Source organism: Schistocerca cancellata, chromosome 1, assembly GCF_023864275.1.
Source record: "Schistocerca cancellata isolate TAMUIC-IGC-003103 chromosome 1, iqSchCanc2.1, whole genome shotgun sequence".
Taxonomy (NCBI): Eukaryota; Metazoa; Arthropoda; class Insecta; order Orthoptera; family Acrididae; genus Schistocerca; species Schistocerca cancellata.
In genome coordinates this window covers 1,077,918,054-1,077,945,582 of record NC_064626.1, presented here as the reverse complement: position 1 = coordinate 1,077,945,582, position 27,529 = coordinate 1,077,918,054, and the positions used below count along the sequence as shown (strand labels likewise).

Genomic DNA, 27,529 nt, shown 5'->3' with positions numbered 1-27,529 from the left:
AATGAATGCCGCTTTAATAAAATACACATCTTGCACACAGTAGTAATGTTAATAAATGATAAACGCTATTAAAGCAACGGTGACGGAAAATTCAATGTGTGCTTCCGTTAGTTGAGACTTAGCTTGTCCGTTGGCTTATGCAGCGAAATTCTACAGTAAACTGGCAGTGTTTAGCTGTCAGGACGTAACACCGCCGTGGATATAAAATTATAAATCGGGCAACGGGATGTTACAGAAATACACTGGGCGTGTGGCTGTGACGTCAGTCTCACGCCGGAACTTGCTCAAGTCCAAACATTTCTCCATGACGCCCCATGCCAGAAGTAGAGGTTCTTCATCACATTGAGGATAGATAAAGAGCTCAAGGCTGCGCAAAGAAGGACATAGGTAACTAACGATTCGGTTAGAAATACAAAAAGAACAAACCAATATGTTGTGTCGTTAGTCTTAAAACACGTAAATTTCGTTGACTGGATACATTTTTGAGATTAAATGCATTGTTGGCAGTGGCATGCGCTGTCCATGTAAGACGCCCGTGGTTTAATTCTAATAGAGTATAGGACGACGCGGTTTCGTCCTGTATGTTGCACACAGTAGTCACATACTCAGAATTCTGAATATTGTGATTGCCTGGAAAATGAATGTTAGACCGCTTTTTAATCTTTTTACCATTAAAATAAATAAGGATGAATCGGAATCTTGTGGGTTTGCATAAGTTATATAGTTCAAATTTGGAACTATTGTAGCCTAGTTACGTGAAAATATAGAAAACAGGAAATACATCATATCACTCAAAATATGTAAATTGGGACAGTTGTCTCTATCCCACTATTTTTGACGAGATCGAATCTTGACACCGACTTGGAGTAATTTAAATTAACAATATTATTTTAAAGTCGTATGAAAGGGTGGTATTTTTCATAAGATTACTGAGTACTTAACATGTGTTGCTTTGTCTGTGCTTCAAACAGATAGTAACAAAAAGAGGCAATTTATATGTCGGTCGAAATTACTTCATCAGAAACCAGCGCGCCAAATTTCCAGTTATAAATGCCCTGAACGTCCTCTATAGGTTAAAGAGTGCGGTATGAATCAAATATGCGCCTTGTCAGTTATAACTGTGAAATTTTAGTGTTTTGAATGTCAGGCTTTACAGAGTAAATTAGTGAAATAGTTTTGTCATAAAAGTTGAGTCTGTATCCTGTCAGTGTTTCCACAGACAATCAAGGAAGATTGTTTTATGTGCGCTGCCGCTGCTGGTAAGCATGGAACCGTACAGTTGGGAACGAATAGTTTTGTGTATCGGTTGTTTATCAGAATTTGAACAGAAAAAAAATCCTTTTTATTAATAACATAACAAGCAACATACTTAACGAATGTTTTGTACCACATTGTGACGTGTGGAAAATAACTGAAGAATTTGGAATTTATTTTGCTGCTACCAAAGTGTACTGGCTCCTTAGAAAGCTTGACAAAAATTAAGTAAAACCTTCACTGAATTTTCGGGCTAGTGCAAACTGGAGCGACGCATCATTGCAGAGAGATAGGAAGCATAACCACGTGCCAGTGTGTCAAGGAAGATCGTTGTTGGCACCTATAGTGCATATGTCAGGAAGCACATAGGCGGTCAAAATCGCCTGGGAGTGAAAACTCAAGAATTCACCCCAGGGAGTGCCAAGTCGGCGCTCGGAAGATCAGGTCAAAGCCTTATAGGAGACAGAAAAGATGTAACCCAGCAGCGGAAGGTTGCAGTGTGTGTGTCAAGAGATGTCCCTGTCCGGGAATGCAAGGAGTGCACTGACCGAAGCCTGAGTGCACAATCGATGAGTAAGCCACTTAATTTCTACTGAAAACTACTGCATGACTTTATTTTACGCATAAACATAAGTGACAGTCTTCTAAAGACTCGACTCACATTAACTGGCTTCTCTAAGTAATAATGCTAGAAATACCCATCTGTACTGGACACGACATGCAGTTTTGTCCGGGGAGGGCAGGAAACGCCGTTTAGGGGCGAGACAGCCGAAACAGGACGGGTAACAATGCTGCCGCTACTTTTGTTTCCGGCAATCCTAAATCAAAATTAGTTCTATAAATTTACGAATACTAGAGCTGTATTAGCTAGTCAGTCTAACTGTGGCGCCCCTAGGAGTTAAAGTAGTGCTCGCACTCTGGCAGCTTATATGCTCCTATCTCTGGGTAAAAGCTGACACTTTTGGAGAAAAAGTGTGGGACCGATTGTTTAATATTTTTATGATAGTCACTTGAGCATTTCAATATACCGTTTTTAAATCGGTTTCGACCAGTCTGGTCATCTTCAGACCGTCCGTCAGTAGATACAAAGAAGAAAAAAAAATACATCAGTATATTATGTGAAGTAATTATCTATATAAAGAATCATACGCAGAAGCACATGCTGCAGGCGGTTTCAATTGCGTTGTCAACAATACTGAAGGCAATAGTAGGTCTATATTCGCCAAAACATATCTACTTCTGGAGATTTTGTAATTACAATCCTGAATGTGGTGTGATTTACCGAAACTTTTAAAGAAATTTAAAAGCTCTTTAAACAAGCATTTATAGCAAATGGGTGGGTTAGGGAGTCATTCATAGGCAAATTGGTGACACACAACTTATATTAAGTAGCAATAATTCAAATGTACCAAGGCATTGTAAATGTTTCTGGGATTGCCACGTGAAATATCTCTAGTCTGAAACTTCCTGGCGGATTAAAACTGTGCTGGACAGGGATTCCAACCTGGGTCCATTGCCTTTGCCTTCGATGGGAAACTGCTCCACTCTCTCCCTCTCAGCTCTACTTCGGCCTGTACATACGCCTTACGTTTAAAATTTCATAAGTGTTCGCACACACAACTTGCGGGATTAGTACTCCATAAAGTAAGTATATTGTAGAGAAATGACACACTATATGGGAGAACTTTTGTGCAGCTTGGGAGGTACTGACGGAGGTAGGATAGTTTTGAAGGCAGGCCGTGAGTTATTCGGATAGCTCAGTCAGTAGAGCATTTACCAGAGGAAGGCTTCTAGTCAAGAGTCCTGGTCTGACACCGTTTTAATCTGCCAGGAAGTTCCAAATCAGCGCGCACTCTTCTGCATAGTGATAATGTATTCAGGAAATAAGTGTTTGTCAGCTGTCTCTGGAAATTGATCAGACGTAGGGCTGCGGCTCTGTTGCTGTTGATAGGTGTTAAATCAGAAATAAGATTTTTCCGCATCCTTCTTAACTTGCTATAACGACGGCTGGCTGATTAGGTTGGAAAAAGCACTTTAATTTGACTCAGATTGTTTCTCTGTCTTAGAGGTGCGTGTTCAGATGCATTCTCGTTCATACAGGAGCCACCAAACGTGTTGATACATGACCTTCCTGATTGTACCCAGTACCGTCACGGTCGTGAAGCTGACTGACGGCGATCTGTAATAGTCGCCGGCTATCTGCCTCGAGGATAAGGCGGTATCTGATCGATAGTAACGCATTCTTCGCTCGGATAGTGAAATTTTCATTTCGATCGCAGTCAATCGAGCATCTGCCGGAATTCCAGATAACAAATTTCACGAAAGGAACATCGGGCATTAGGCACCATTTGAGCCGTTGTTAGGTTGGCGTAAAACGTGAAGTATCTTCCAAATGCCTTGCCGGGGACGCTAGGGAGGCCGATGCGGCGCCAAGATAAACCGCCACGTCTCCTTATCGGCGGCTCGAACGTGCGAGCAGTCCTTGGCCCCGTGGCGCACGGGCTGGCGTGTCTGCTCGGCGAGCAAACACCTGCCGCCGGCAACGCCGCCTAGGCTGGCGCCAGCGGCCACGACGCTCCGCCGCCTTGTTTAGCACCTCTTTGAATTAAGCCGGCACTTCATTTCGATTGTGTGCGTAGACTGTCAGCGCAACTTTCAAAACTAAGTGGCGCAAAATACCTCAATCTATTAACGCTATACTCAGATTGAAAGCAAAATTTTGAATTAACTAAGTTAGGTAACCTCTACAAAAACACGCCCTGCCGCATAAATTGATAAGGCAAGGCTTTTTCATTGCAGCTAAAGCCTCGCACAAGTGACAAGTCTGTTCTCACTTGAACAAGTTTCAAGACTACTTTTAAATCAGCCAGCATACCTTCTGACGTTTACTTTCCGAAATTATTCAACGGTACCGGGCGGAAAGTACTGCAGAGTGTATTTGGAACTACATCACGATTGTGGTCAGTATGGTATGTATTAGTGTGGATTGTTCATGATGCTGGAACAGTGCGATGTTCACTTTGTTACGTAGGCTTTCGAACCCTGTTCACCGTGTGCATGTGCGATGACGAAATTCTGATGATTGGTTTGAGACGAAAACTTGCCTGTCCTATTCTTCCATCCCTAAGCGAATAACTGACATATAGAAACATTCTTAAGGCGCCTTAGTTCGGTTTTCGTGGCGCTATACCGTTAGCATTCCATAACTTTTGATTCGTCAAAGTGCCTACTCTAACCGTGCCAAGAAATTTGCGAGAAATATTTACAAGGTATTACTCGATAGCGCGTAATCTTTAGGTTACAAACCCGGAGAAAATTTGCTATTCACAATTGGGGAAACATTACAATCCGTATTATTTGTTTGCACTGGGCCTAAGTTATCCACGCTTATTCGCTCCTGGCGCCGGCAGCACACAGCTAAAGTGCTAGTTCTCCCTTTAAGCATTACAGTAATTGCTCTCACGCGTTCGCACCGGAGCATTTGCTGATTAGTCGTCTGCGACCGTTCTAGTGTAGGAGTTAAATGTGAGAGTGGCCTTTTAAGAGCTGTAGCTTAGAAGTAATTAATGTAATTTAGAATTTAATGGAGCTGTTAATAATGGTCACTCTTTAAATTTGACGCATGCTAGCCTGAGAACATGCTCTCCAGGATGTTTCGTAAGCTGACGAGGAGAGATTCTTATGACGATGATCCCGATTTGGTAAGAAATTGCAAATTGTAGTAAGATTATTAGATCAGTAGTGTCCTCTTCCTCAAATCTTTGCTTATGTTCAGAGAACTTACTGTAAACCCACTTACCTGTTGGAAGCAAGGTCAGCTAGTAACCACTCCTCTAGCGGTTCCACTGGCAGTGTTCCAAACACATTCATACATTTGTGGGTCAGGGTAAATAAATGACGTAGTTGTACTTTATTTTGCATTATTATTGACTTTGGTGGCACGATGTGGAGCTCTTACATGCGTATTTTTTGGCTGCCTTATTGCAATACACAAATATTTTCCAAATTGAATTACTTGGTTAACGCACTATATATGCGAATAGTTTCATACAAATTTTTTGGCCGCATTGCGATAGGGAATGTTACAAACGGATAGACATTCGGGCGGGAAACATCGAATGAAGGAAATGTCGTAATACCGGGAAACTTGTGGTTTCAGTTGCGCTGGTGCTCGGCGATGAGAACGAAATATATTTAGCAAATACTTCTGTAAACTCACAGGACACGCACTGTTAAAGTAATTTCTGCGGGTACTTGAACGTATAAAATGATCGTACACGTTACTAATCTCCAGGAGTCATATAATAGTCTTGCCGATCGCATTTTAGACTGTGATAATGCGTAAGTTGCTAGGTTGCCGCTCCTTAGAGCTGTAACTGTTTAGGTATAGCTGTCTTAATGTGTGTTAACCCAAAGATACAGATGCTGCTGTATTTCAGTGCACGTAATAAACCCTGTTTCCGTAGCTGTAGCTGTAATTCTGCACATAGAAGCAAAGCCTTCCATACGTAAGCGGTGCTATTTGTAGACGTGTGGTTTATTTCAGCAATGACTTTGTACCCATAGTCGCATAATCAATATCCCGAACATTAAAGTCTGTCAGTGACAGATATTTTCCAGTATATTATGCGTGCGAAGCTAGAGTATTTCAAGAAACAGAAAATTTAGAAACACGGAAATGCCATCATATTGGCTGGTGACAAGTTAGAGATTTTGTCGAAGTTGTGAATTTTTTCGCCTTCCACTGACCGTGCAAAATTGTGCTAATGCTACGTTAATCCGTTGGTAACGTGAGGAACCTCCGTGACGCAATGCTGTGCGTATCGTCACCTCTATTTTGGAGTTTGCACGCATGCGGACAGAATCATCTTGCAGTCGGTGGTTGTGCTGGCAGTGTCGTAATGAAAGTCTCGTAAATATGCCATCCATTGAGCACGGTTCAGTCACACAGTCGTCGGCGTTGGTGACGTGTTCCGGCTGATTTTTCCTTATTGCTCATCTTTGTGAGCACGAGTCTTAGGGAGTGGGTGTTAGCAAGTTTTAACCAGCAGTAGGCTTGCTTCCTTAGATTCTCGGTGAATTAGTACGCTCGAAATCAGTTTGTTTATAGATTCTTTAAGTGGTAGCGTCACTAAACACCATATGCAAATTTAGACAGCATTTTGTTCGAAAATTAAAGTTCCGTAGAGGTTCTTTACACTCTGTGCTGTAAAGTTAAATTGCATAATACGCTTTGTGTTATTAGATGTCTTCGTTTTTTGACGTAAACTGTACAGTGACTAAATGTTTCAGCTCTTTGAAATTAAGGTAAACATGAGTTCCCAAGTGCTCGTCTTAATTTATGGTTTGGAATCTACGTTAAACTGCAGGTCTTCCAGTAACTAGCTGGGTCATTCACTTCTGAGGTCAAACCACTGTTATAAACAGTAGTCGGATTGATTACCTTTATAAGGCTAGTATAATTGTGATACACTTCGTTGGCGAAGACTGCAGTAGCGTATGTTAACAGCTGAGTCCCAAAATTTCTGGACAGCAGGGTTTGAGAATTTTACGTACCTGGGGGGGGGGTTGCAGGAACGACCGCCAATGACGCTCGGTGGTATTCCAAAGATGCACCCGATTAGGCAAGTGAGTTGTCCTGGCTTATTGGTACTCGAGATAAAACGCGGTAATCGTAAGGCAGAATTTTGGGAAAACGGGACAGATTCTTAGATATTGAAATGACAGAGGCCTTCCCTGGGTTCGGAAGTTCGGATAGAATAAGTTTCTGTATGAACTGAGGTTCCTTCTAGTGATTCTTTCGTCGCTAGAGGCGAAAACTTTCATTGCAGCCCACTGTAGTTCTTTCCTGTACAACATGTGTGAAGGTTAGGTGTTTCATCTCGTCTGTGTGTTTTACGTTTCTTATGAACGTACACGGCGCTGTCATGTCTTCGTGTGATACCGCTACCGGTAATTAATATTTCACTTTAACACTGGAGATTGGAGTTGCATATGTAGCGCAGCACTGGCTCAAATGGGAGAGAAGACGTGAAAGCTAGCAGTAGGCGACACTGCAGCGTGCCCGGCACACATTCCTTGAACTGCTGCCGACATAACGGCTCTGAGTACTCCGGGTTTCCTTTTATCCACTGATTTGGCGCATGCCCGTTTTCACAATGCTCAGAATGATCCACGGAGAAGACTTCAAAGCTTTAAAAGTTCTTAGCTCTATTGACATAGCACAATAATACAGGGTTTACATAAAGTCCGGGAATACTTTTAATTATTTATTGCACAAGAACTAAACATTGTAAAGATGTCATACGTATTGCATTTTGAAGAGAAACTCTGAAAGTTTTTTACAAACATTCGATATGCAAACAGTGACCCGGCAGACGTCAATACGGTATTGGAATCTTGCCATGCCCGTCCCATCATGGCATTGTCGTCTGCTTCTCTTTGCTGGGCACAAGCAACCCGTTGTAACGAATTTGTTATCCAGTGGTAAATGGCCTTCCTTGTTGGTGGCTTCTTACCTTACTTAGTTTTCAACATCCGTTGAACAGCTGTACCACACTCGTTTTTGTCTAACTCCAACACACATAAAATCAGTCCATACCTGAACTCGCTACATTTGCGACTAGCGCTTACTATCGGCAAATTACCGAACTACGCTGTATCGGTATACATGGGAAAAAAACTTCCAGGGTTTCTCTTCAAAATGACATATGTATGATATCTGTGCAATGTTTGGTTCTTGTGCAATAAATAATAGAAAGGTTCCCGGATTTTATGGACACCCTGTACTATAGGCAGTTGTGGGCTTATTATATAGGCATGTAGCACAACAGTATGTCTACCGTGAACTTAGGTCTTGGTTTCTCATGGCTTCGTACAGGAAGAACATCTCGTCCATGCCATTCTGAACTGCTTGGCGTTGTGGACGAATGAATTACTCCCACAATAGTGACTTTATCTCATGCTTGACATAAACCTCGCATTGAGTCCTGGCCCTGTTGGAGGCAGTTATGCCCTTGACTTCCTGTGAACTTGTAATTAGTGAACAACCCACGGTATTATTCCATAAAAATATCCGAGTCTTATTTCCTGTCTGTTTTCTCAACAGTTTTTTCTTCCATACATACTGAAGTTTTCAAGGTAGTGCCATTAAAGTATCTTAATTTGTTTACCAAGTGCCAGACTGGTGGTGGTTTTCTCAAGGTTCGCGACCCAAGCCACTAACTGTGAAAAGTTATCCATATATTTCCGGCAAATGTAAAGTTGTTTAACTAGTACAGTATGTCTCCTGCAAAAATTTCAAATTCGTGTGTGTGTACAAATTTTTACATATCCCGTTAAAGCGCTTCTGAACCCAGCGGTAATAGGAAATAGTTAACACATCGCAGCACTGTAACGACTTCAGAAAATGCAATGCATTTGGGTGTACTGATACATTACGGTACTGACGGAAAAAATTGCCATACCTTGACATTTCTATTTGAGGAGGTAAAGCTACTGCTGTGATTGCTAACTGCGTTAATTGGGTTAGATGAGGTACCATGAATTCGGTTGGAAATAATGTAAGAGATACGCAATCGTTAAACTAGTAGTAGTTGAAGAATTACTACTTTTAAGTTTCGGGTAAGTTTCTTCTATCCCTATGCGAAAGATGAGTATATCAAGTCACTATGGTAGTTAGGTTGCGGAAGGCGAAAATCTAATGTCGGAAACTGATTTTTGCTGACGGGATTACATGAATGGACTTTGCTAGCGTGGTTTAGTACTAGTGTACCGATCTTAATTTTACTCGAATGGCATCGGATGTTCGTTTTCCGGATTAGTCAGCAAGACAACTGTTCCTCTGCAGTTAGTAGGTGGATAACTTCTTGCTCAGTTTAAAAAAAAAAAAAATTATTCTAAGGCGCTGCACAGCTGACACCTATTGCGGATTAGCTGAACTTAAAATTACGAGGGAACATGATAATGACCCTAATAAGGGAACGAATTTCGATTGTCATGGAAAATCTGGCAGTTGCAATCGCATTTCCAAAATATATTTTGAGGTGCTTACCTGACCGACCAGAAACAGAAATGAGAATTGTTTACGAAAACCGGATGTGGGGACTGCATGCAGACGTATGTGTGCTTTCCTCGTGAGTAGTTCTGCGGATGGAAAATGTACTGCCGTGAGATTTGCATTTACCACGGGCCTCAATTGGGTCCACAAACATTGTCGCCATTTCTGAATGAAACATCTGCCAAATCGGACAAAAAAGCTGCAGCAGTGATACGGAACTGTGGTCATCCGAAAACTGTTTCGACGCCTGTGTAAACTGTTACTGAAGAAACATTTGCTTGCACTTGAAAACTTCGGCTAGTTTCACTACTGTATTGTGTATCCTTCTTCAGATAATGTAGTGTGAGACCAGTTTCTTGATTTAAAAAAAAAAAAATTACATTGGCAAATTCATATAAAACTTTTAGTGAAATTTTTGGCACATAATCTTTCACCATTAATTGGCTAAACCTTATGTTCAGAGCAATCAAAACTGGATTGCACCATGAATCTTAGATGCAGTTGACCGTTCTAATTAATTCGTGTATAAGCAACTTTAATTTTGAGTACACATTGAAAATGCTGTTGCATTGTTGTTCTGACAGAATTAAACTGGGTTTGGATTGTCAGTATAAAAGTCGGATTTTTAAAAATATATGAATCTGGTGTGATGTTTTCCATTAATCAATCAGCATTTTACGGCATTTGTGGCAAGCCATTGTTGAACGCTGATTGTAGCTCTAATTTCCAGTCAACGCGCTTTTTATCATAATGGCTTTTCTATTCATTACACTACTTGGGACTTCTACACCTTATCGTATAATTTTATCGTCATGTTTTTGTGATATGAGTGTAAAACTCATTAGCCTCTTACGAATGAAGAGATTCATTGTTGGTAGAACAAATACTACGCTTAGGCCAACAATCGTTTTCGTTGAAGCTTGTAATAGATATTAAACTTGAGATAAGCGAAAGTTACTGTACTGTTTAGAGAAGCACGGCACGTATTCGTAGTAGTTAAGCACGTCTTTGCTTTTATTAAGGAAACGCTAAATACTAGGAACGACATAACTGCCTTTAGAAACGCTGAAATAAAGACTGAGGAATTAGTAGAGAGAAGGGGACGCCTCCTGGAATCCTTATAACCGCCCCTCTAGTATTTACATCATGTGAGCAGCGAGCCCCTCGTTTCGATTCTCGTACAATAAAAATATCGCTAGATGGTTTATCAGAAGTAAACGCGGTAGGGTAATCGTCTAAATAAGACATTAAAACGTAAGGGCAACCAGATAATTTTGATGGCAGATCAAGAAGTTCGCTGTAATCGGACATCATCGTACATTTAGTTTATCTTTCTTAACTGTCTTACTGATTTCGAAATAAATTTCGTTCTGAATTGGAAATTTAAGTAGCGAGAACAAGTGTACATGGAGTGTTTAGCAGTTGTTGGCAGTTAAAATTTAATTTTATCAGCACGAGTAAATAAGCGCAACTGTAGTCGCGCTAGTTATTTGGCACACCAAATTTAAAATTCATTATTCTCGTTTAAATGTTACCTAATTACTGGTTTTATCTCAGATAACTAGTTGATGCTTGAAAGTTTTTCGTTTGTTTTCCCTGCCCTAACTTACCTGTCAAGATATTAAATTGCAACAAAGATCTATAATGCACAGTTTTAATAATTGTTTCCAGATCTGATTATATTTTTAGAAATAAGTGTTTACTAATCTACATTGTAAACAATAAGATATGGACATACCTGCACAAATATCAAACTTGAGTTTTCTTGTCAGGCTCTTTGAAATATATGGAGATGTGTTGATCTGATCGGTTATCATTGGTCTGTAAGTTTGAGGGCTCACTTTTTTAGATCTGGTGGTTGAGCCCATTCAAATGTGTTGAAAAAAGTACAGACACACTCAGAACTTTAAAGACCTTAAAGGGAATGTTTGAATGTCCTAAGATTTAATATTGGGTGGCTCATATAAATAGAAATCTCTGAAATTGTAAAAAGTTAATTTGGCATTGTAAACTGGTATAAACTTGAACAACAATGAGGAAAAAAGTGTTACAATGTTAAGGTTGTCATCTACAGTGTTAACATCCTATTGACATCCTGCTGTTGTGTACACTGCATGGGTTTCTGTCCTGCAACAGTGCACTGGTAAAAGTTTTTTCAGTTCTGGTGATGAGGTGTTAGTGTGTTTTCTGGTGATAGTATTGGGAATGCTTACAGAATGCGTTGCTAGTCTCTGTAATAAAAATTTTGTTGATTTGCAATTAATTTTATGTACTTGGTTTTCATATATTTGAGACAGAGGTATAGAGAAAGTTTACATATACCTCCAGAAAAAGATCTCACTGAACAACAGCTAAACTTGAGGTTTTGTGTTCCTTTCCAGATGAAAATTAATTTTCACACAGCCTAGACACTGTTGGTCAGTAAACATTACCTTTCTTGGTTGGTAATGTGTTGTTTCTCAGTTCATTACTCTCTCTCTCTCTCTCTCTCTCTCTCTCTCTCTCTCTCTCTCTCTCTCTCTCTCTCTCTCAAGATCTTATGCAAACAACCTGGTATTAAATGTCCACTGCCTTGGAGTGCCCCTCTATTTACTGTAAGTGTATGGATGTATTTATTAGTAATGGGCAGTTTCAATAAATTACAGTATTTGTAAGCAGAGACTCCCCAGTATGTCGAGATTAATAGTTGCATGTACCTCACAATTTACTGTTAAAGTCTAAAATTTACACACACTTAAAGATAGCTTAAAGATATTATTCTGCAAAGTGTGTAAACAGTTAACCACTTACTGGCAACAATTCTGCTTGTATGTAAGGTGAATCTGTACACTGAGAAGGAAACCATGCTGCCCAACACAAGGAGAATAAATTACTTGAAATTAAGGTCATTGAGGATAATCATATCCAATAGACAGCTACTCCATAGTGTAAATCATAGGTAGCACTGATATCATCCATGCTACTGAATGAAACTTATGGTTCTGTTTTCTCTTGACGTTTCTTGTTTGCTTTCATTTTTGTGCACCTTGTGAGGAAAATTTTTTAAACTTTTGAGGGTAATATCCAGGATGGATATATATTCATCCCTGTCCACTCTCAGCCTAAACACATTTTATGACTGTTACAAACGAATGTGTGCCTAACAGGGTGATACCTTACTAGTTCAGTTGGTTGGAAATTAGCAGATTGCAGAGTATTTTCCTCTGTTCCTCGATGTGGAGGTTCACCACAAGAGGCCATAGACTACTCGCCATAGCCAATCATATTCATGCTCATACTCTGACAGTAGGATGTGGTTAAATGAACCTGAAAAAACTAGATTTCTAGTTACTATGTTAATCCTTACATTGTAATGTATAAGTCATAGTTGGACACCTACCTTTCTTCAGTTCAAAATGAGCCAGGAATTCAAAGATTTCTTGACCAGTGAGTGCAGAAAATCCATTAACAGAGCTGTCTTTGTCTGGTCCATGGAACTTACTGTCAAACAAGGAAGGTCTCACCGAAGATCACACACTTCTGAATAGTATTTCAAAGGAGTGGATACTCAGATGAAGCTAACAGTATTGCCCAAAATTAGTGGTAGTGGACATGTAGAAAGTAACAATGAAAATGTAAGATTTCTCATTCTGAGAAACATTGGCCAAATATCGGTAAAGTCTCAGGGAAATAATTCATTCCCACTAACAAATGTAAGATAGTTGGTTTGTCGAATTACAGGCAGAGCCCTCGAGAAACATGGTGTATGACATTCTATACAAATTTAGCAATGCGGATGTGGACGGGCAGATAAAAACAGTGGAGAAGAGAGACAAGGAACATCAGCAACACACTAAACTGAAACAGCAAAACCAGGAGTTGCTGTAAACTATTGGAGAGACAATCATGAGGTAGAGTAAGACCAGACCAATATTTTGGCACGCTAAAAGCTAGTGGAGCAGAATGAAGGAGTCGATCAAAATGTGGGTGGCACAAAATACGTGAAACAGGGATGTGGGTTCCAATTTTATCAAAACTTCAGATCCTGTACTCAGTTTATTAATGCCTTGGCATTGTCATACATGAGGTGCTATCAAGTTTTCAGAACTGGTGTTGCCATCTGTTGAACAACCTTACCTTTGGACTAATGGTCACCATCACCCTCAAAGTACACACCGATCCCAGCGCATCTGCCACTGGTCAGATGTTGTCTGGAAATCTTGAATCCTCTCTAGTGTCGAACCAACGGCCTTCAACTTATTTCAGTTTTGGGAATAGCGCGAAGTCGCAAGGTGCCAAATCTGACCAGTACGGTGGTTGGGCTAAAACTGCCATATTTTTTGCCAAAAGGTCCTGGTGAGCAAGGACATGTGATAGGGTGCATTGTCGTGATGCAGCAGCCAGTTCCCTTGACGCCAAAGTTCGGGCTGTCATCGCTGCATGTTTTCACAGAGCTGTCGCAAAACATCACAGTAGTATGCGGAATTCACTGTTTGGTTGGGTTGGACGAATTCTTTGTGCACAATTCCCTTGGTATCAAAGAAAACAATGATCATGCTCTTCACTTTGCTCTTCACCTGTCTTGCTTTTTTGGTCTTGGAGAGGACGGACTCTTCCACTGGGACAATTGTTGCTTTATCTCTGGGTCATAACAGTAAATCCAGCTCTCGTCGTTGATGACCCATGGCAAGACGGTCGCATCATCAGATGCGGTCTGACGAAGGTCTGTGCACACTTCAACACGCTGTGCCTTCTGATCGGCAGTCAAGATTCCTGGCTCAAATTTTGCGGCGACACGATGCATGCCAAATTCATCAGTCAACATTCGTTGACATGTCCCATAACCAATACCCACTACATCTGCAAGGTCTTGAATGGTTAGATATCAATCCGCACGAACCAGTTGTTAAAGTTTAGCAACAATGTCTGATGCAGTGCAGCTAACGGGCCTTCCAGTGTGAACATCATCTTAGATGTCTGTACGGCGGCCTTGAACTGAGCATGCAACTCACACTTGTTGAATGATTGCAAGGGTCTCCATAACACTTTTTCCGAGATTCTCACTGAATTTGATACACATGTGCTGTTCTGTCCGCGGATCCATTATAATATCGCCACACACCAAACACCGAGTATTACGGAAATCACTGTGGATACGCAACACGTCCTCCCAACTGAATGCCATTTTGCGCACCGACTCATCAGATATATAGCTCTCACCACCTAGCGGTGCAAAGATCTACTACTCCTACTTTCCAGATGGCAGCACCAGTCCTGAAAATTTTGGATTCCACCTCATATCAGGGCCAAAAACTACATGCATTACATGATATGATGGCACAGGATTGTGAAAACACAGTAAAGGATGAAGGGTATGTTGGTAGTCGTACTGGTCATAAGTGCTCCATTTTCTAGCAGGTTTGATGTGGCCTGTCAAGGATTCCTATCCTGTGCCAATCTCTTCATCTCGGTGGTGCTTGTCAGACATCCTCTGTTACTGTTGGATGTATTCCAAACTCATTCTTCCCGTACAGTTTTATCCTCTACTGCTCCTTAAGGTTATTCTCTGGTATCTTAACACATTTCCTATCATCCTGGCACTTCTTGTCTGTTTTTCCCGTATGTTCATCAAACAAAGAGAGAATTAGCTCTAGTTGATTCACTTGTGTCAGTGCTGCCAGTGTTGAGCTGCCTCTGGCTATAGTGTTACTGTACACACAAAGAATAATGGTGCCAGGACTGAGGCGCGCAGCTGACGCTGGCTGCCCCTCACTGCTCTCCCCTTGACAGTGCTAATGGGGTGGGAGCATGGCACACTCCCTGGCATTCCCAACAGCCACTACGCAAATAAAAAAATTATCATTGCCAAACAGTACAATGCTGTATTTGGAATATATCTCCTCAATTTTTTTTCTTCAAATTAAAGGCTGATGATAGATAATAGTAAACTTCTGTCGTCAGAGAACGTCTTCTTTGCTGTCACTAATCTGGTTTTTGTGTTGTCCTTGCTTCATCTGTTGTTTTACATCCGATCTACTTCTTGGTCACCATTTTTGGTAAGTTTATTCCTAATCTCATTCTACTACTCCTTGTTATTGCAGTTTTTCTTTGGCTTAGTCCCAGTCTGTTTTCTGTGCTAGCTATACTGTTAATTCCATTCAGTATGTCCTGTAATTGTTCTGCACTTTCACTGAGGACAGTGATACCATAAGTGATACTTATTGTTGCTATCCTTTCACCCTGAGTTTGCCCAATTGTTAACCTTTTATTTCTGTCTTTACTGCTTTGAAGTATAGATTGAACGGCTGGGGAGAAAGACTGCATGCCAGTTTTACATCCTTTTTTAATCTTAGTGTTTCATCCTTGGTCTTAAATTGTTCTGTTCCTGCTTCGTTCTTATACCTATTAGATGTTACCCCTCTTTCCCTACTGCTTATATAAATTTTTCTGAGAATTTTGAACATGAACACAAAACCATGATGTAAATTACAGAATTTGTTTCATTGGGGAATTTTGCAATGAATTCCCTCCTTTGTCATTGCATGGACACCGGACTGACAAATATTGAGAAGTGACTGTGAAATTCAAAAGAAAGTAACATTGCTCATCAGAGGAGAGGCAACTGGATTTGATGAGATGCCTGTAAGATTGTGTGTAGATCATGTTATGTAGATCATGTGTGAGCTTACTCCCCTCATAGAAGTCTGTTGGTTGCAACAATAATGAAGCATTTCAACCACTTCGAAAAGGGTTTTAAAGAAGGGTTTTTGGACAGATGCATATAACTATACAGCTTGAGTCAGAGGACTTCACAACTTTGGAATGATACAGAAATTTATTCAGGTAACTTACAGAATTGGTATGTCACTTCGTGGCAAACACACACGTGTCTAGTGTCATTTTGGTTCGCTGTGCCTACACCATTTGTGATGTGGCAAACATCACACCAATAATAAGTTTCCTGCCGCACTTGTTGCAGAAAATTGGGCATAACTTGAGTAATGGCAGGTTTTTTCAGATCGGCTGAATTGTTTGGTAGGAGAGGAACATGAACATGGTCTTTAATGAAACACCGGAGGAAAAAATCCAATGTTGTCATGTCTGGGAGTGAGGTGGCAGTCACTCCACTGACCTGGCAACCGATTATTGAGGACACCTCAAACTTCCATGAGGAAACAAGGTGGCACAGTCTTACTGAAGCAAACCATCCCATCTGTCACCTACATCGATCTGTGGAATTAGTTTTCAAGCATATCCAGCTTCACAATACCAGTGACATTTTTCTGCATGAAGAACAAAGGGAGAAAGGGCAATACACTTTAAATTTGCTAAGGGTGTAAAACATATTAACTTCGGGGCTTTCACAGATGTGCTCCAGGATTGCATGTGGATTTTCGTCACCCCATATTCTGCATTTGTGGATGTTCACCACACCACTTACATTGTGTGTTGACTCATCATTGAAAGTTCCTGTGATTAGGAATGTCCCATCATCGTCTATTTGATGCAACATTTCTGCACAGAATTCCCTGCGAGCAATCTTACGTGCATCAGTAACGTACTGTGCCATTGTGAATCTGTATTTAAAGTGTAAATATCTACACAGTACTTGCCAAATAGTCTCATGTGGAATCCATCGTTCGAGATGCAAATTGCTTTGATTTTTGTGGACTGTGGACAAAAGCTCTCCCTAAACTGTTAGACAAAACACATGGGGACCTGATGATTTATCGTGTCATAGTGAACAACCTGTCTCAAAGTTCTTGTGCCAGGAGTAAATAGTAGGCCTGCTTGGAGGTTCTTTAGCGTATTCGGTGTGAAATGTATACCGAACAGCTTGAGTTTGTTTTATGAAACCAAATCACTCTGTGCACCAGTGAGAGTAGCCATTTTAACTGTGCAGTATGCTGGTGCTCCTGGTGCAGGAATGGGGTACTGATGCACTATTTGAATCAAACTTGAGGTTATTTGATACAAAATGACACTTCTACAGATTAGTATTTTGAAGAATCAGTCTGTTGCTCAAATTTTCTGGTCTTCACTAGGTTTCAGTTAAATTAATCTAGCCTTCATCAGAATCAGGCTAGATTAATTTAGCCGACATCTGGTAAAGACCAGAAAATTTGTGCAACTGAGGCTCATTCATCAAAATATTAGCCTTATCACAGTTGCTGATGGGGCTGCAATGCTAAAAATTCATCTACAGATTCTGTAAGTTACCTGAATAAATTTCTATTCCAAAGTTGTAAAGTCCTTTCTGATTCACCCTGTACTTGAATTGCTGACGTGAGTCTGCTGTAGAATTATGAAATGTTTTATGCTTGTGTACTATGGCTTTAGATGAAAACTAAATCCTCTTGTAATAAATACGGGTTTTGCAAGTAGTGATATTATTAAACTTGCGTAGCTCACTTCGCTCAAGAGTTCCATAACTACATGGTAATGGTTCCCAGTTAGGTGCCCTGTTCTGGCTTTCAAGAATGCATTTGACAGTTCAGTTTTTGCCTAGTGAACAGAATGTATGTACAGATGTCAGATCAGTTTTGCTATTGAATTCATGACTGACTTCAGTATAGAACCCAACATGCCATTCTTAAATGGAGCAAAATATTCAAAGTAACTCGGGTCTTGCCTGAAAGAGTACTACATATAACTGACCTAATAGATGAGCTAATATCAATGAGTCTGTCATGGATAACACTGTTGTATGTGGATAAGCTGAAATGCCAGAAAATTGTCTTGAAGTACAGGAAGACGTGGTGCATGAACTAGCACTAAATTCATCATGGAGAGATAGCACATTGAGCATAAATAGGCAGACCATTGTTACTAAATTGGCACTCATATTGTGAATGGTAGCAACCATAAAATACCTGCAAATGTGAATGTGGAGCTCATTAGCCAAGAGCATGAAAGTAGTTTTAGAGAAAGCAGACACCATACTGTGACTCACTGAACAAACCCTAAAAAAAATGTCAATTGCCCATGAAAGGGCTGCTTATAAAAATCTTGTTCAATCAATTCTTGAGTATTGATCATATCAAAAAGATAAGAAACCTGCGGGGGATGGAGAAGATACAAAGAAGAGTGGCACATTTTGTAGTGTGTTCATTTAGTAACTGTGAGAGTATCACGCAGTCACCTGACCAGCTACAACGACAGGATTAGAAGTGCTGTGCATCATGGAGAGGTTTACTGTTAAAATTATAATAGTGCACGTTCTAGAAAGAGTGAAGCAACATATTATTTTCTGCCACAAATGTTGGGAAATGGCTATGGTAGGAAAATATGAAACTTATCAATTCATTTCCCTGTGAATCATTGATGGCTGGAACAGAAAAAGAATGATAGGGGTGGACAACAAAGATAGCTTGCACTTGGTGTGTCCTTCCAGTAGACTCTCAAGCTGGGGTGTGTGTTTTTGCCTGGATGCAAACAGAATGCTCACAGTACTGGTTGAGCTGTTCTCAGGTGCCTGTGTAGGAGGTCAGTTTGCTTCTGTTAAAGTTTATCGTAATCTCGACCTTTTTTTTTTTTTTTTGCTTTATTTCATTTGTTCTATATGTGTCCTATATGAGCAACTACTAAACTACTTTTTACTACTTGTTTGAAAATACTGTTAAAATGAACATCTTTCTCTTCTTCCCTAAACCAGTTTTCATGTATGTGGCAATGCTCTTCATCCCAGAGCACAGGAAATTTATATTTACTGACTTCACTGCCGAGATATCTGGTTTATCTAATTTTTTGTGTAATTTTTATATTACTGTTACTACTGTTCATTCACAAAGCTTCATGTATTGTCTTGCCTTGGACTGTTACATAATTTTTGTATTGTTCATGTGCTATGTTAGAATAAAAGCTTTATTTACTGCCTCTTTCAATATTGAGATTTTTGCTTTAACAAATTTTGCTTTCTTATTTAAATGCATGCATTTATTTTGGAGAACAGCAAAACCTCATGAAGTCATGGGTAAGTTATGTGATGATTAAAAAAAATGGTTTTTCTGAAGTTCAAAATTGCCAATTTAAAGCTGACCCTAAATATTCGTTTTCATTCAGGTGATGAGCCAAGATGTGAAGAAGGAAAATCCTCTGCAGTTCAAATTCCGAGCCAAATTCTATCCAGAAGATGTTGCTGAAGAGTTGATACAGGATATTACATTGAGGTTGTTTTACCTGCAGGTAAGAGAAATATTGGCATTTTACATTCTTAATTAAATATATTGAAATAATCTTCATCAAATAGGTTATCATTGAGATGTCTAAATGCGTCTACACATCTCGGCGAAGAATTGTCAGTTGTGTTGCTGCCATTAAGAGGAAGCTTACAAAAATCACATTGCTTTAATTTGCAATGCTTTTTTGACATAGTACATATAACACATGTGACTGCTTCCTCACTGGATTATGGATGCATTGTAACATGAATAATAAACTTCTTAGGTACGGTAACTACAAAAATAAAAGGTTTTCTTAAGTGTGTCTTACATGTATATTTCAAATATTCGTACGTAGGAAGTTTTGTTGAGGCATGAGTGTGTGCACCCACTTCTGTGGGCACAGAGGTGGCTGGACTCGGTGCTGCAATTGCATTGTGAAAGGGTGGACTGGGATGAAGTTGTTTGTCAGGAGGCAGGTTGAGGTGTTGGGGGCAGGTAGTTAGTGGCTCGGAGGGAGACAGCAGATTTGCTGGCTAGTACTGCATAAGGGAGGGAGACATGCAAGGGCTAGGCATTTGATGCATGTGTACCAGAGCCTGTGGGATGCTGTGTGTTAAACAAAAAAGTTACCTCCATTACAGCGTGGCCACACACAGTGTACCTGCAGTTGTGAGAATGCCCTTGCCTAGTATGCCGAAGCTCTCAGGAGGTCCTTCAGACAGGCAAAACTCCCCAAACCTAGTCCAGACTAATTTCTGAAGCCATATCCTTACATGCTCCTAATCCTCTCAGCATCACCAAGAGCCAGCTACAGAGGAGCACTCCACCCCCCTTATCTTCAACCAGTATCACTCTGGACTGATTGAACTGCATCCTTCGCCAGAACTTAGCATCTATCACAATGCTTGGAAATTTGAACCCAAGATCCTTCCCACCCCTTCTAAAGGGGTATTCCTTTGCCCACCTAATCTACACAATATTCTGATCCATTCTAATGCTACTACCAATCTTATTCAAAGGGATCATACCCCTGTGGATGACCCAGGTGCAAGACTTGCGGCTGCATGGAGTGGCCGCTCGATTTGAGGTGCCATGTCACGGATTGTGCGGCCCCTCCTGCCGGAGGTTAGTCCTCCCTTGGGCATGGGTGTGTGTGTTGTTCTTAGCATAAGTTAGTTTAAGTAGTGTGTAAGTCTAGGGACCGATGACCTCAGCAGTTTGGTCCCATAGGAATTCACACATATTTGAACGTCTGCAAGACTTGCCAAATCCACCCACTCAGCACTTCCTACTCCAGTCCTGTAAAAGGTTTATCCAACGCCATCAGAGGCAGGGCCACCTGTGAAAGCTGCCACTCATTACCCAATTTGTGATGTTAGTGTGACAATTGGCTGGCCACCAGAATGAATGGCCACTGCCAAACGGTGACCGAGAATGAAGTTGACCTGCCTGGATGTTGTACATCAGATTTTCAAAACTTTTTATGTTACTTGTTCCTGATATGTTTGCATTTTCAGCTGTTTTGAATATTATAGTTTATTGTTGACAGTCGAAAAGGTGATGAGTTTTTGAGAGCTCAGTGAATTTTCACTTACTAAAAAGATGGATCAAAGAATTCGCATTAAATTTGGCTTGAAAAATGGACTAAGTTATGCACTGTTTGTATAAAGCACTCAAAAGAAAATAATCAGAATTGTGGCAAAACCGCTCTTGGATATTGTCATGGCCATGGCACCCTGAGACTTCTTTTTGTTCCTGAGACTGAAGAGAACCATGTGTGGACTCTATTTTGCCACAATTGAGGACATCAAAACAGAATTCCTGAAAGAGCTGAACATCATAAAGAAAAGAGAGTTCTAGAAGTGCTTCCAAGATTGAAAAAAGCACTGTGACAAGTTACTACAGCCTATGGGGTCTACTTTGAAGGGGACAAATTTGATGTTGATGACTAAAGACGCTTCAAGAAAAAAAATTCAAGCTACTTTTTGATCACATCTCATTTATGTGTATAAAGAGGGTGAAGTTTACACATTGTGAGAATTGGTGGCAGGATGCAAGGAACTAGAATCGGAGATCAGTGAATCCACTGCCTGGACATTGTATAGAACCTGCCAGTGTGCAGTATTTGTGGCATAAGACTTTCTGTATGCTATGTTCTAAAGAAAAAACTCATTTTCTGATCAGAATGGAGTCTATAATTTGGCTGTGATCTTGGGATATGAATTTCATTACACTTAACTTACTGTTTTTCTTGTCACACGGGGACCACACCTGTTTGTCATCACAGGTTTCCTCCAAATGTTTGGTGTATGCGTGAATGAATGGTGAGGAGTGAGTGACAGAAGGGGAGCTCCAGATGTCAGTGTTTAGAAAAAATAAGTTTTGATGTGGGTCAGGCGAGGCATGAGACATTAGTTAGCACAATTTCCAGACAGTGGTTGGCATGGTGGGAATAGTCCAGAATGGTAATATGTGGATGATGGGATTGAATCTCTGTTTGGAAAACATTATTTTTTAATTTTTAAGTTACGTATATTACAAATAGAGATAATGCTCAATAGATTGCACTTGATGTGATGAAATCCTATGTGCAGCAGAAGAAATATCTTCTGTTTATTGACTCTTGAAGAGGAGGAGGAGGAGGAGGAGGAGGTGGTACCCTTGTCAGCTTCTGCCCAAGTGAAATCGCATTTATGATCATTTCAAAGTGTAGTAAAATGTACTTTCCTGTTGCTCCTTGAAGTTGCTTGTTATGTTGCATCTTTATAATTTGACTTCCTAAGCATTATTATTGTGGTTTGTGGAATTTTCATAAACATGTTCTATTTGATGTAACATTGCGTGGATTCTAATGACATTCTGTTGAATGTCCCATTATCAGCAAAAAATTATACAAATTATGCCAAAGATTGCAGTCCATAAGCATTAATTTGAACTATGTTATCCTCCCTTTATGTTCCCTTTTTTGCTTTATTTTACTGTTTTAATGTGAGATCTGTCTTGGACAGTCTATGAAACATAATTCGGAACTGCTTTGTGCATTTGGTCAAGATATTTTTCCACTCCTCTTACCTCTTAGTACCTTAATTTCCTTACATTATTACAAACCGTATCTGATGAGTCTGGGGTATTGCAGCTTAGGTCTCCTCCTCCTCCTCCTATGAATAACACCTTAAAAAATTAAGTAGAAAACTATTGTTGATAGATTTAGCCAATAAATTTTTCTTCTTTTCCATAGTGTTCATAAAAATTCTTTTCTCTGCTGTTCTATGAATTTAATTATTTCAGGTTTGCTGCCTATCTTCCCCAAGCACCACATTTTAAGTGCCTCAAACATCTCATGTCACGTGTGCCTGTAATCCATGTTTCTGAGCAGTGCAAGGCCACACTCACGACAAAATTCTTTAATAAATCTTCCTGGTTTCTACATTTAGGTTCCTTGAGATAGAGCACATAATTCCAACATTCATTGGACATAAATAGTACACATGGTGTAAGGCATCAGGACTGCTCTGATGTGACAGCAGATGCATGAAGTTGCACAGTCAGATGCCAAACATCCCTGCATGGCTGCAACAATCAAAGAAACTGTGGTATGTTCAAGCTGGCAGTCAAACCTGTGGAGTCATACATGTGGCATCTGATCTTGCAAATGTAAAGCATCTGTTGTAAGAAAAAAAACTTGTATTACTTTTGTGCACAATATGTACTCATTATGTCCACTAAATGTTTCAGATGAAGCATGCTTGTTTTCTTTCTCATCTTTGACCTCTGCTACCACTTACCTCTGATGTTTATGGCCATGGGTTGCTTCTCAATTATCGATCCGTATGAAGTACTCCAACTCCCCAAAGAGTTTGTTGCAACATTTGTTAAACCCAGTATATGTTGAACTACAGTGACAAGTTAAACTTCCAACCTACTCCTTCACCACTATTGTGTACAGTCATGTGCGTTTGTGTCCCCTACCATGTAAAAGTGATGTAGAATTATAACACTGGTACCCCTCCTGCTACATCACAGCAATTGTTTCATGGTCCTTCTGTCTGCCAAACGTTTGGTTGTGAATTGACAAACATTATTTATGAGAGTCAAAATTGGGTTACTATAGCTGTGCTTCATTTGGTTAAAGGCAATACTGCCAGTATTACCAAATTTGAGAACATCTCTCTTCATGATGTCATCGTCTAAAAGTTGTTAATGCTGTCGGAGACAGTGTGGTCATTCTCTGGACCTGCTAGTGCATCTGCTGCTATTGATAAACCATGCAGTAAGTTAGTTTTGTGTGGCACGTTTTACATAACATGTCATACGATTAAGATAGCTTGTCTTCTGTTTTATTGCTTATACTGCATATTATTCTTGTCCATATTTCCAACATTTACAGAAATCTTCAAACCGTAGCTGTCAAAGATTTGTTAACAATCCTGTAAAATTGTTATGCCTCCTGTAAAATCCACATGTTCAAAGGGGTAAATTTTTCTTTGGCAGGTGAAAAATGCTATATTATCAGATGAGATATATTGTCCTCCAGAAACTTCAGTGTTATTGGCTTCTTATGCAGTTCAGGCAAGGCATGGTGACTACAATAAAGCAATTCATACACCAGGATTTCTGGCAAATGACCGACTGTTGCCACAACGGTAAGTGCTTTGCTTGTTATACATAAACTTAATAGTGAACGTGTTGAGTGCCACTGCAAGAGTTCATGAGTGATTATTTTTAATTTAGTGTGATGGATCAACACAAGATGACTAAAGAGGAATGGGAGCAGAGTGTGACAACTTGGTGGAATGAACATAAAGGAATGCTTACGTGAGTACAGGACTTTACTGAAGTAGGAAGTACTGTAATAATTTTGTAAAAATAATTACTTGTGTTGTTGTTTTTACCCCATAGTTAAAGGTTTTCTGTTTAATTTGAAACTCAGCATAACACTTCACTGAATTTATTAATCAACACATTGAATTTTGTTCAGATTGATATTACAATTATTTCACCTTTGTGATACTGAAAATATCAAAATGTCAGTTCTTTAAGAATTAACTTTCAGTACATGTTGTAACACAAATCTTAATTCAGTGCAATATAATGCGGATGTTAAAACGAAGTGTGATAATTTCTTTTCTCTAGGGAAGATGCCATGATGGAGTATCTGAAGATTGCTCAGGATCTAGAAATGTATGGTGTCAATTACTTTGAGATTCGAAACAAAAAGGGTACTGACCTTTGGCTGGGAGTTGACGCACTTGGACTGAATATTTATGAACAGGATGATAAGTATGTGTTTCTGTGGTGCTTTCACTATGTGAATTTGTTCCTTTGGCTTTTGCTGATTTGTGATGAAAGGGGGAAAAAATAAGTTTTGTGTTGTTGGTGTTGGAGTATGACACACATCTGGTATAATTTTTATTCTGTCATATCAGGCTGTTTGTTGCATACAGTATTTTTAACTTACAAACTGTGTGCATGTACATTATAAAGTTTGAAGTTTTACAACACTTACAAATTTTGGGAATACTTATTGATAAAATGGTAAAAATGGTTGTTGAAATGAGATCTTCATTTTGCCAACCATGTTGTCTGTTGCTGTTAGTTGTAAATTGCCATTTCCTCTTGAGCTGTAAAAATAGTAGCCTCAATCTGCCTTCTTTTAAGGTGACATGTTAGAAAATTTTTTTAAAATAAATGTGATCAACAATAAAACAAATATAATTTACAGTGCCACTATCACAATATAAATTAAAACATTACTGTACTTTCCTCATTTTTGCAGGTTGACTCCAAAAATAGGTTTTCCATGGTCAGAAATACGCAACATTTCTTTCAATGACAGGAAATTTATAATAAAACCAATCGACAAAAAAGCACCTGATTTTGTCTTCTTTGCTCCACGTGTGCGTATTAACAAACGTATCTTAGCATTATGCATGGGGAATCATGAATTGTATATGAGGAGGAGAAAACCAGATACCATAGATGTTCAGCAGATGAAGTCTCAGGCTCGTGAAGAAAAATTGGCCAAACAGCAACAAAGGTTATTACCATTACCAGAATCAGTTAATGATAATTGAATTTTTCTCCCTTTAATATATCTAATTGTTTATCCTCCAGGGAAAAGCTCCAGATGGAAATAGCAGCAAGAGAGAGGGCTGAGAAAAAACAGCAAGAGTATGAGGAACGTTTGCGTACAATGCAAGAAGAAATGGCAAAAAGGCAGCAAGATTTGGAAGCCGCACAAGATATGATTCGGCGTCTGGAGGAGCAATTGAAGCAGCTACAGAAAGCTAAGGAAGATCTAGAAATGAGACAAAATGAATTACAAGTATGTTCAATTTTTAAGTTATACTTGCTTTCTTCATTTCCAAGATAGATTATATTGCATTCATTCACATCTATACATTACATTGTACTATGCTGAAGTGGGTGGTAATATAAACATTTTTGTTTACACTACTTGCAAAGTACTTCAGAGGGGATTGGTCAGTATCTATTCCTTGGTGAGATAGAAATATATTTTTGTAGGAAATGTCTTTCATTGGCAGTAGTCATCAAATTTTAAGTATATTGATATAACACATTTGTATAAACTAAATAAAATTCTATTTACTGATTGCTCTAACATTTGCCATTGCATTGCAACAACACACAGCACTTCAGAACTCCCAATTTACTATTTCATGAACGGTGTAATTTCCGTTCCTCACTATTTCAAAGTTATTGAAAGGTTTACAAACCATTAAATATTAAATTTCCAAACACTACTCAGAGATATTGAAAATTTTGATTTCTTAATGCCTAAATATGTCCATTAAGAAGTATCATAGTAATAGGTGGTTCATTAAAACCTTCCAGGCAGCACAGGTATCCAGCATTCTGAATACTGCTGCTGATGTCTATTAGAATGTCAAAAGATTGCTGTGTGTAAAGATTAATTGAAATAATACTTAAATGTGTATTAATTAAAATGTCTTGATATGGAAGTTAATTTGTCATTAAGTAAGCCTCAGGTCTTAAAAAATGTTTGACAATTGTGGGCAATAATTGGTACTTACGGTCAGATCAATAATTGTCAGCTCTTCTCCAGGCACTCTATTAAATTGTCATTTTCAGTTAATGATGGAAAGACTAGAAGAAAGCAAAAATATGGAAGCTGCAGAAAGAGCCAAACTTGAAGAAGAAATTGCATCGAAACAGGAAGAAGTCAGGAGGATTCAAAATGAAGTTGAGGCTAAGGATGAAGAAACAAGGCGCCTCCAGGTAACTGCGTTCCTAGTGCAAGATTTCTTCCATAAATTAATGAAAGCATTGGTATCCCTAGTGATAGTAATTTAAACTTTGTTAATGTTCAATCCCATAATAATGATGTAGGGTTATTTCAACTAAAGACTTGAAAACTGCAGATGCTAGTTCCAGATGCAGAAGATAGTTATTGGGTACATGTATTTGATAAATGTGAAATACAATGGAAGTATGTTAAAGGAAATTAATTTTTGAAAAAGTTAGGAGACATAATTGGTGGCCTGTAATGTAGCTTCATGGGGCAAAATATTAAGTACTACTGATACGCTGTTACGTAGTACAACACACTATCTTAAGTTCTGAAACTTAATTCTTTCCTCATATGGATAGAGTGAAGGTTAAAAAGAAAGGTCAGGTTGCCAGGGCCCCTGAATAAAGAAAAGGTATACCATTTTGCATAGTGATCTATTATTGATTTGGTTTTCCACAAAATCAGCCATTAGTATCTGAATTATTATTGGGATTGGAATAGAATTTACACAAAAAATACAGATTTTGGATGATAAACAATTTAATAGTTTATGTTCAGCTGCTGCTATGGCAGTCTGATTTGTTGTTTTCCAGTGTATATACTAGTATTTGACCTCCATTTTTACACTGTTAAGTGCCTTTTATAAGATTTATTAAATCTCTCGCAGTGCACTTGGATGCTTTTGTGATTAAATTTATAAAATAGAAGTTAAGCTTTGTTTTTAAAAAGGAGCTCTATTAAAGACATTTGATTATAATACAGTTCAAACAAAAGGCCATATTCTTCTCTGCCTTCACATAA

General features: G+C 39.3%; 1 protein-coding gene across 2 annotated transcripts in view; it reads left to right on the top strand.

Moving 5' to 3' along the window:
• LOC126090925 (moesin/ezrin/radixin homolog 1) overlaps positions 1 to 27,529 on the top strand; it is an 88,550-nt gene that overhangs the window by 49,711 nt on the left and 11,310 nt on the right. For both annotated transcript variants that reach the window (XM_049907023.1, XM_049907022.1), the window contains 7 exons: positions 19,355 to 19,477; positions 23,947 to 24,098; positions 24,187 to 24,270; positions 24,589 to 24,735; positions 25,232 to 25,492; positions 25,570 to 25,780; positions 26,569 to 26,715. In XM_049907023.1, coding sequence (XP_049762980.1) covers positions 19,355 to 19,477; positions 23,947 to 24,098; positions 24,187 to 24,270; positions 24,589 to 24,735; positions 25,232 to 25,492; positions 25,570 to 25,780; positions 26,569 to 26,715 — 1,125 coding nt within the window. The remainder of the gene's footprint in view (positions 1 to 19,354; positions 19,478 to 23,946; positions 24,099 to 24,186; positions 24,271 to 24,588; positions 24,736 to 25,231; positions 25,493 to 25,569; positions 25,781 to 26,568; positions 26,716 to 27,529) is intronic.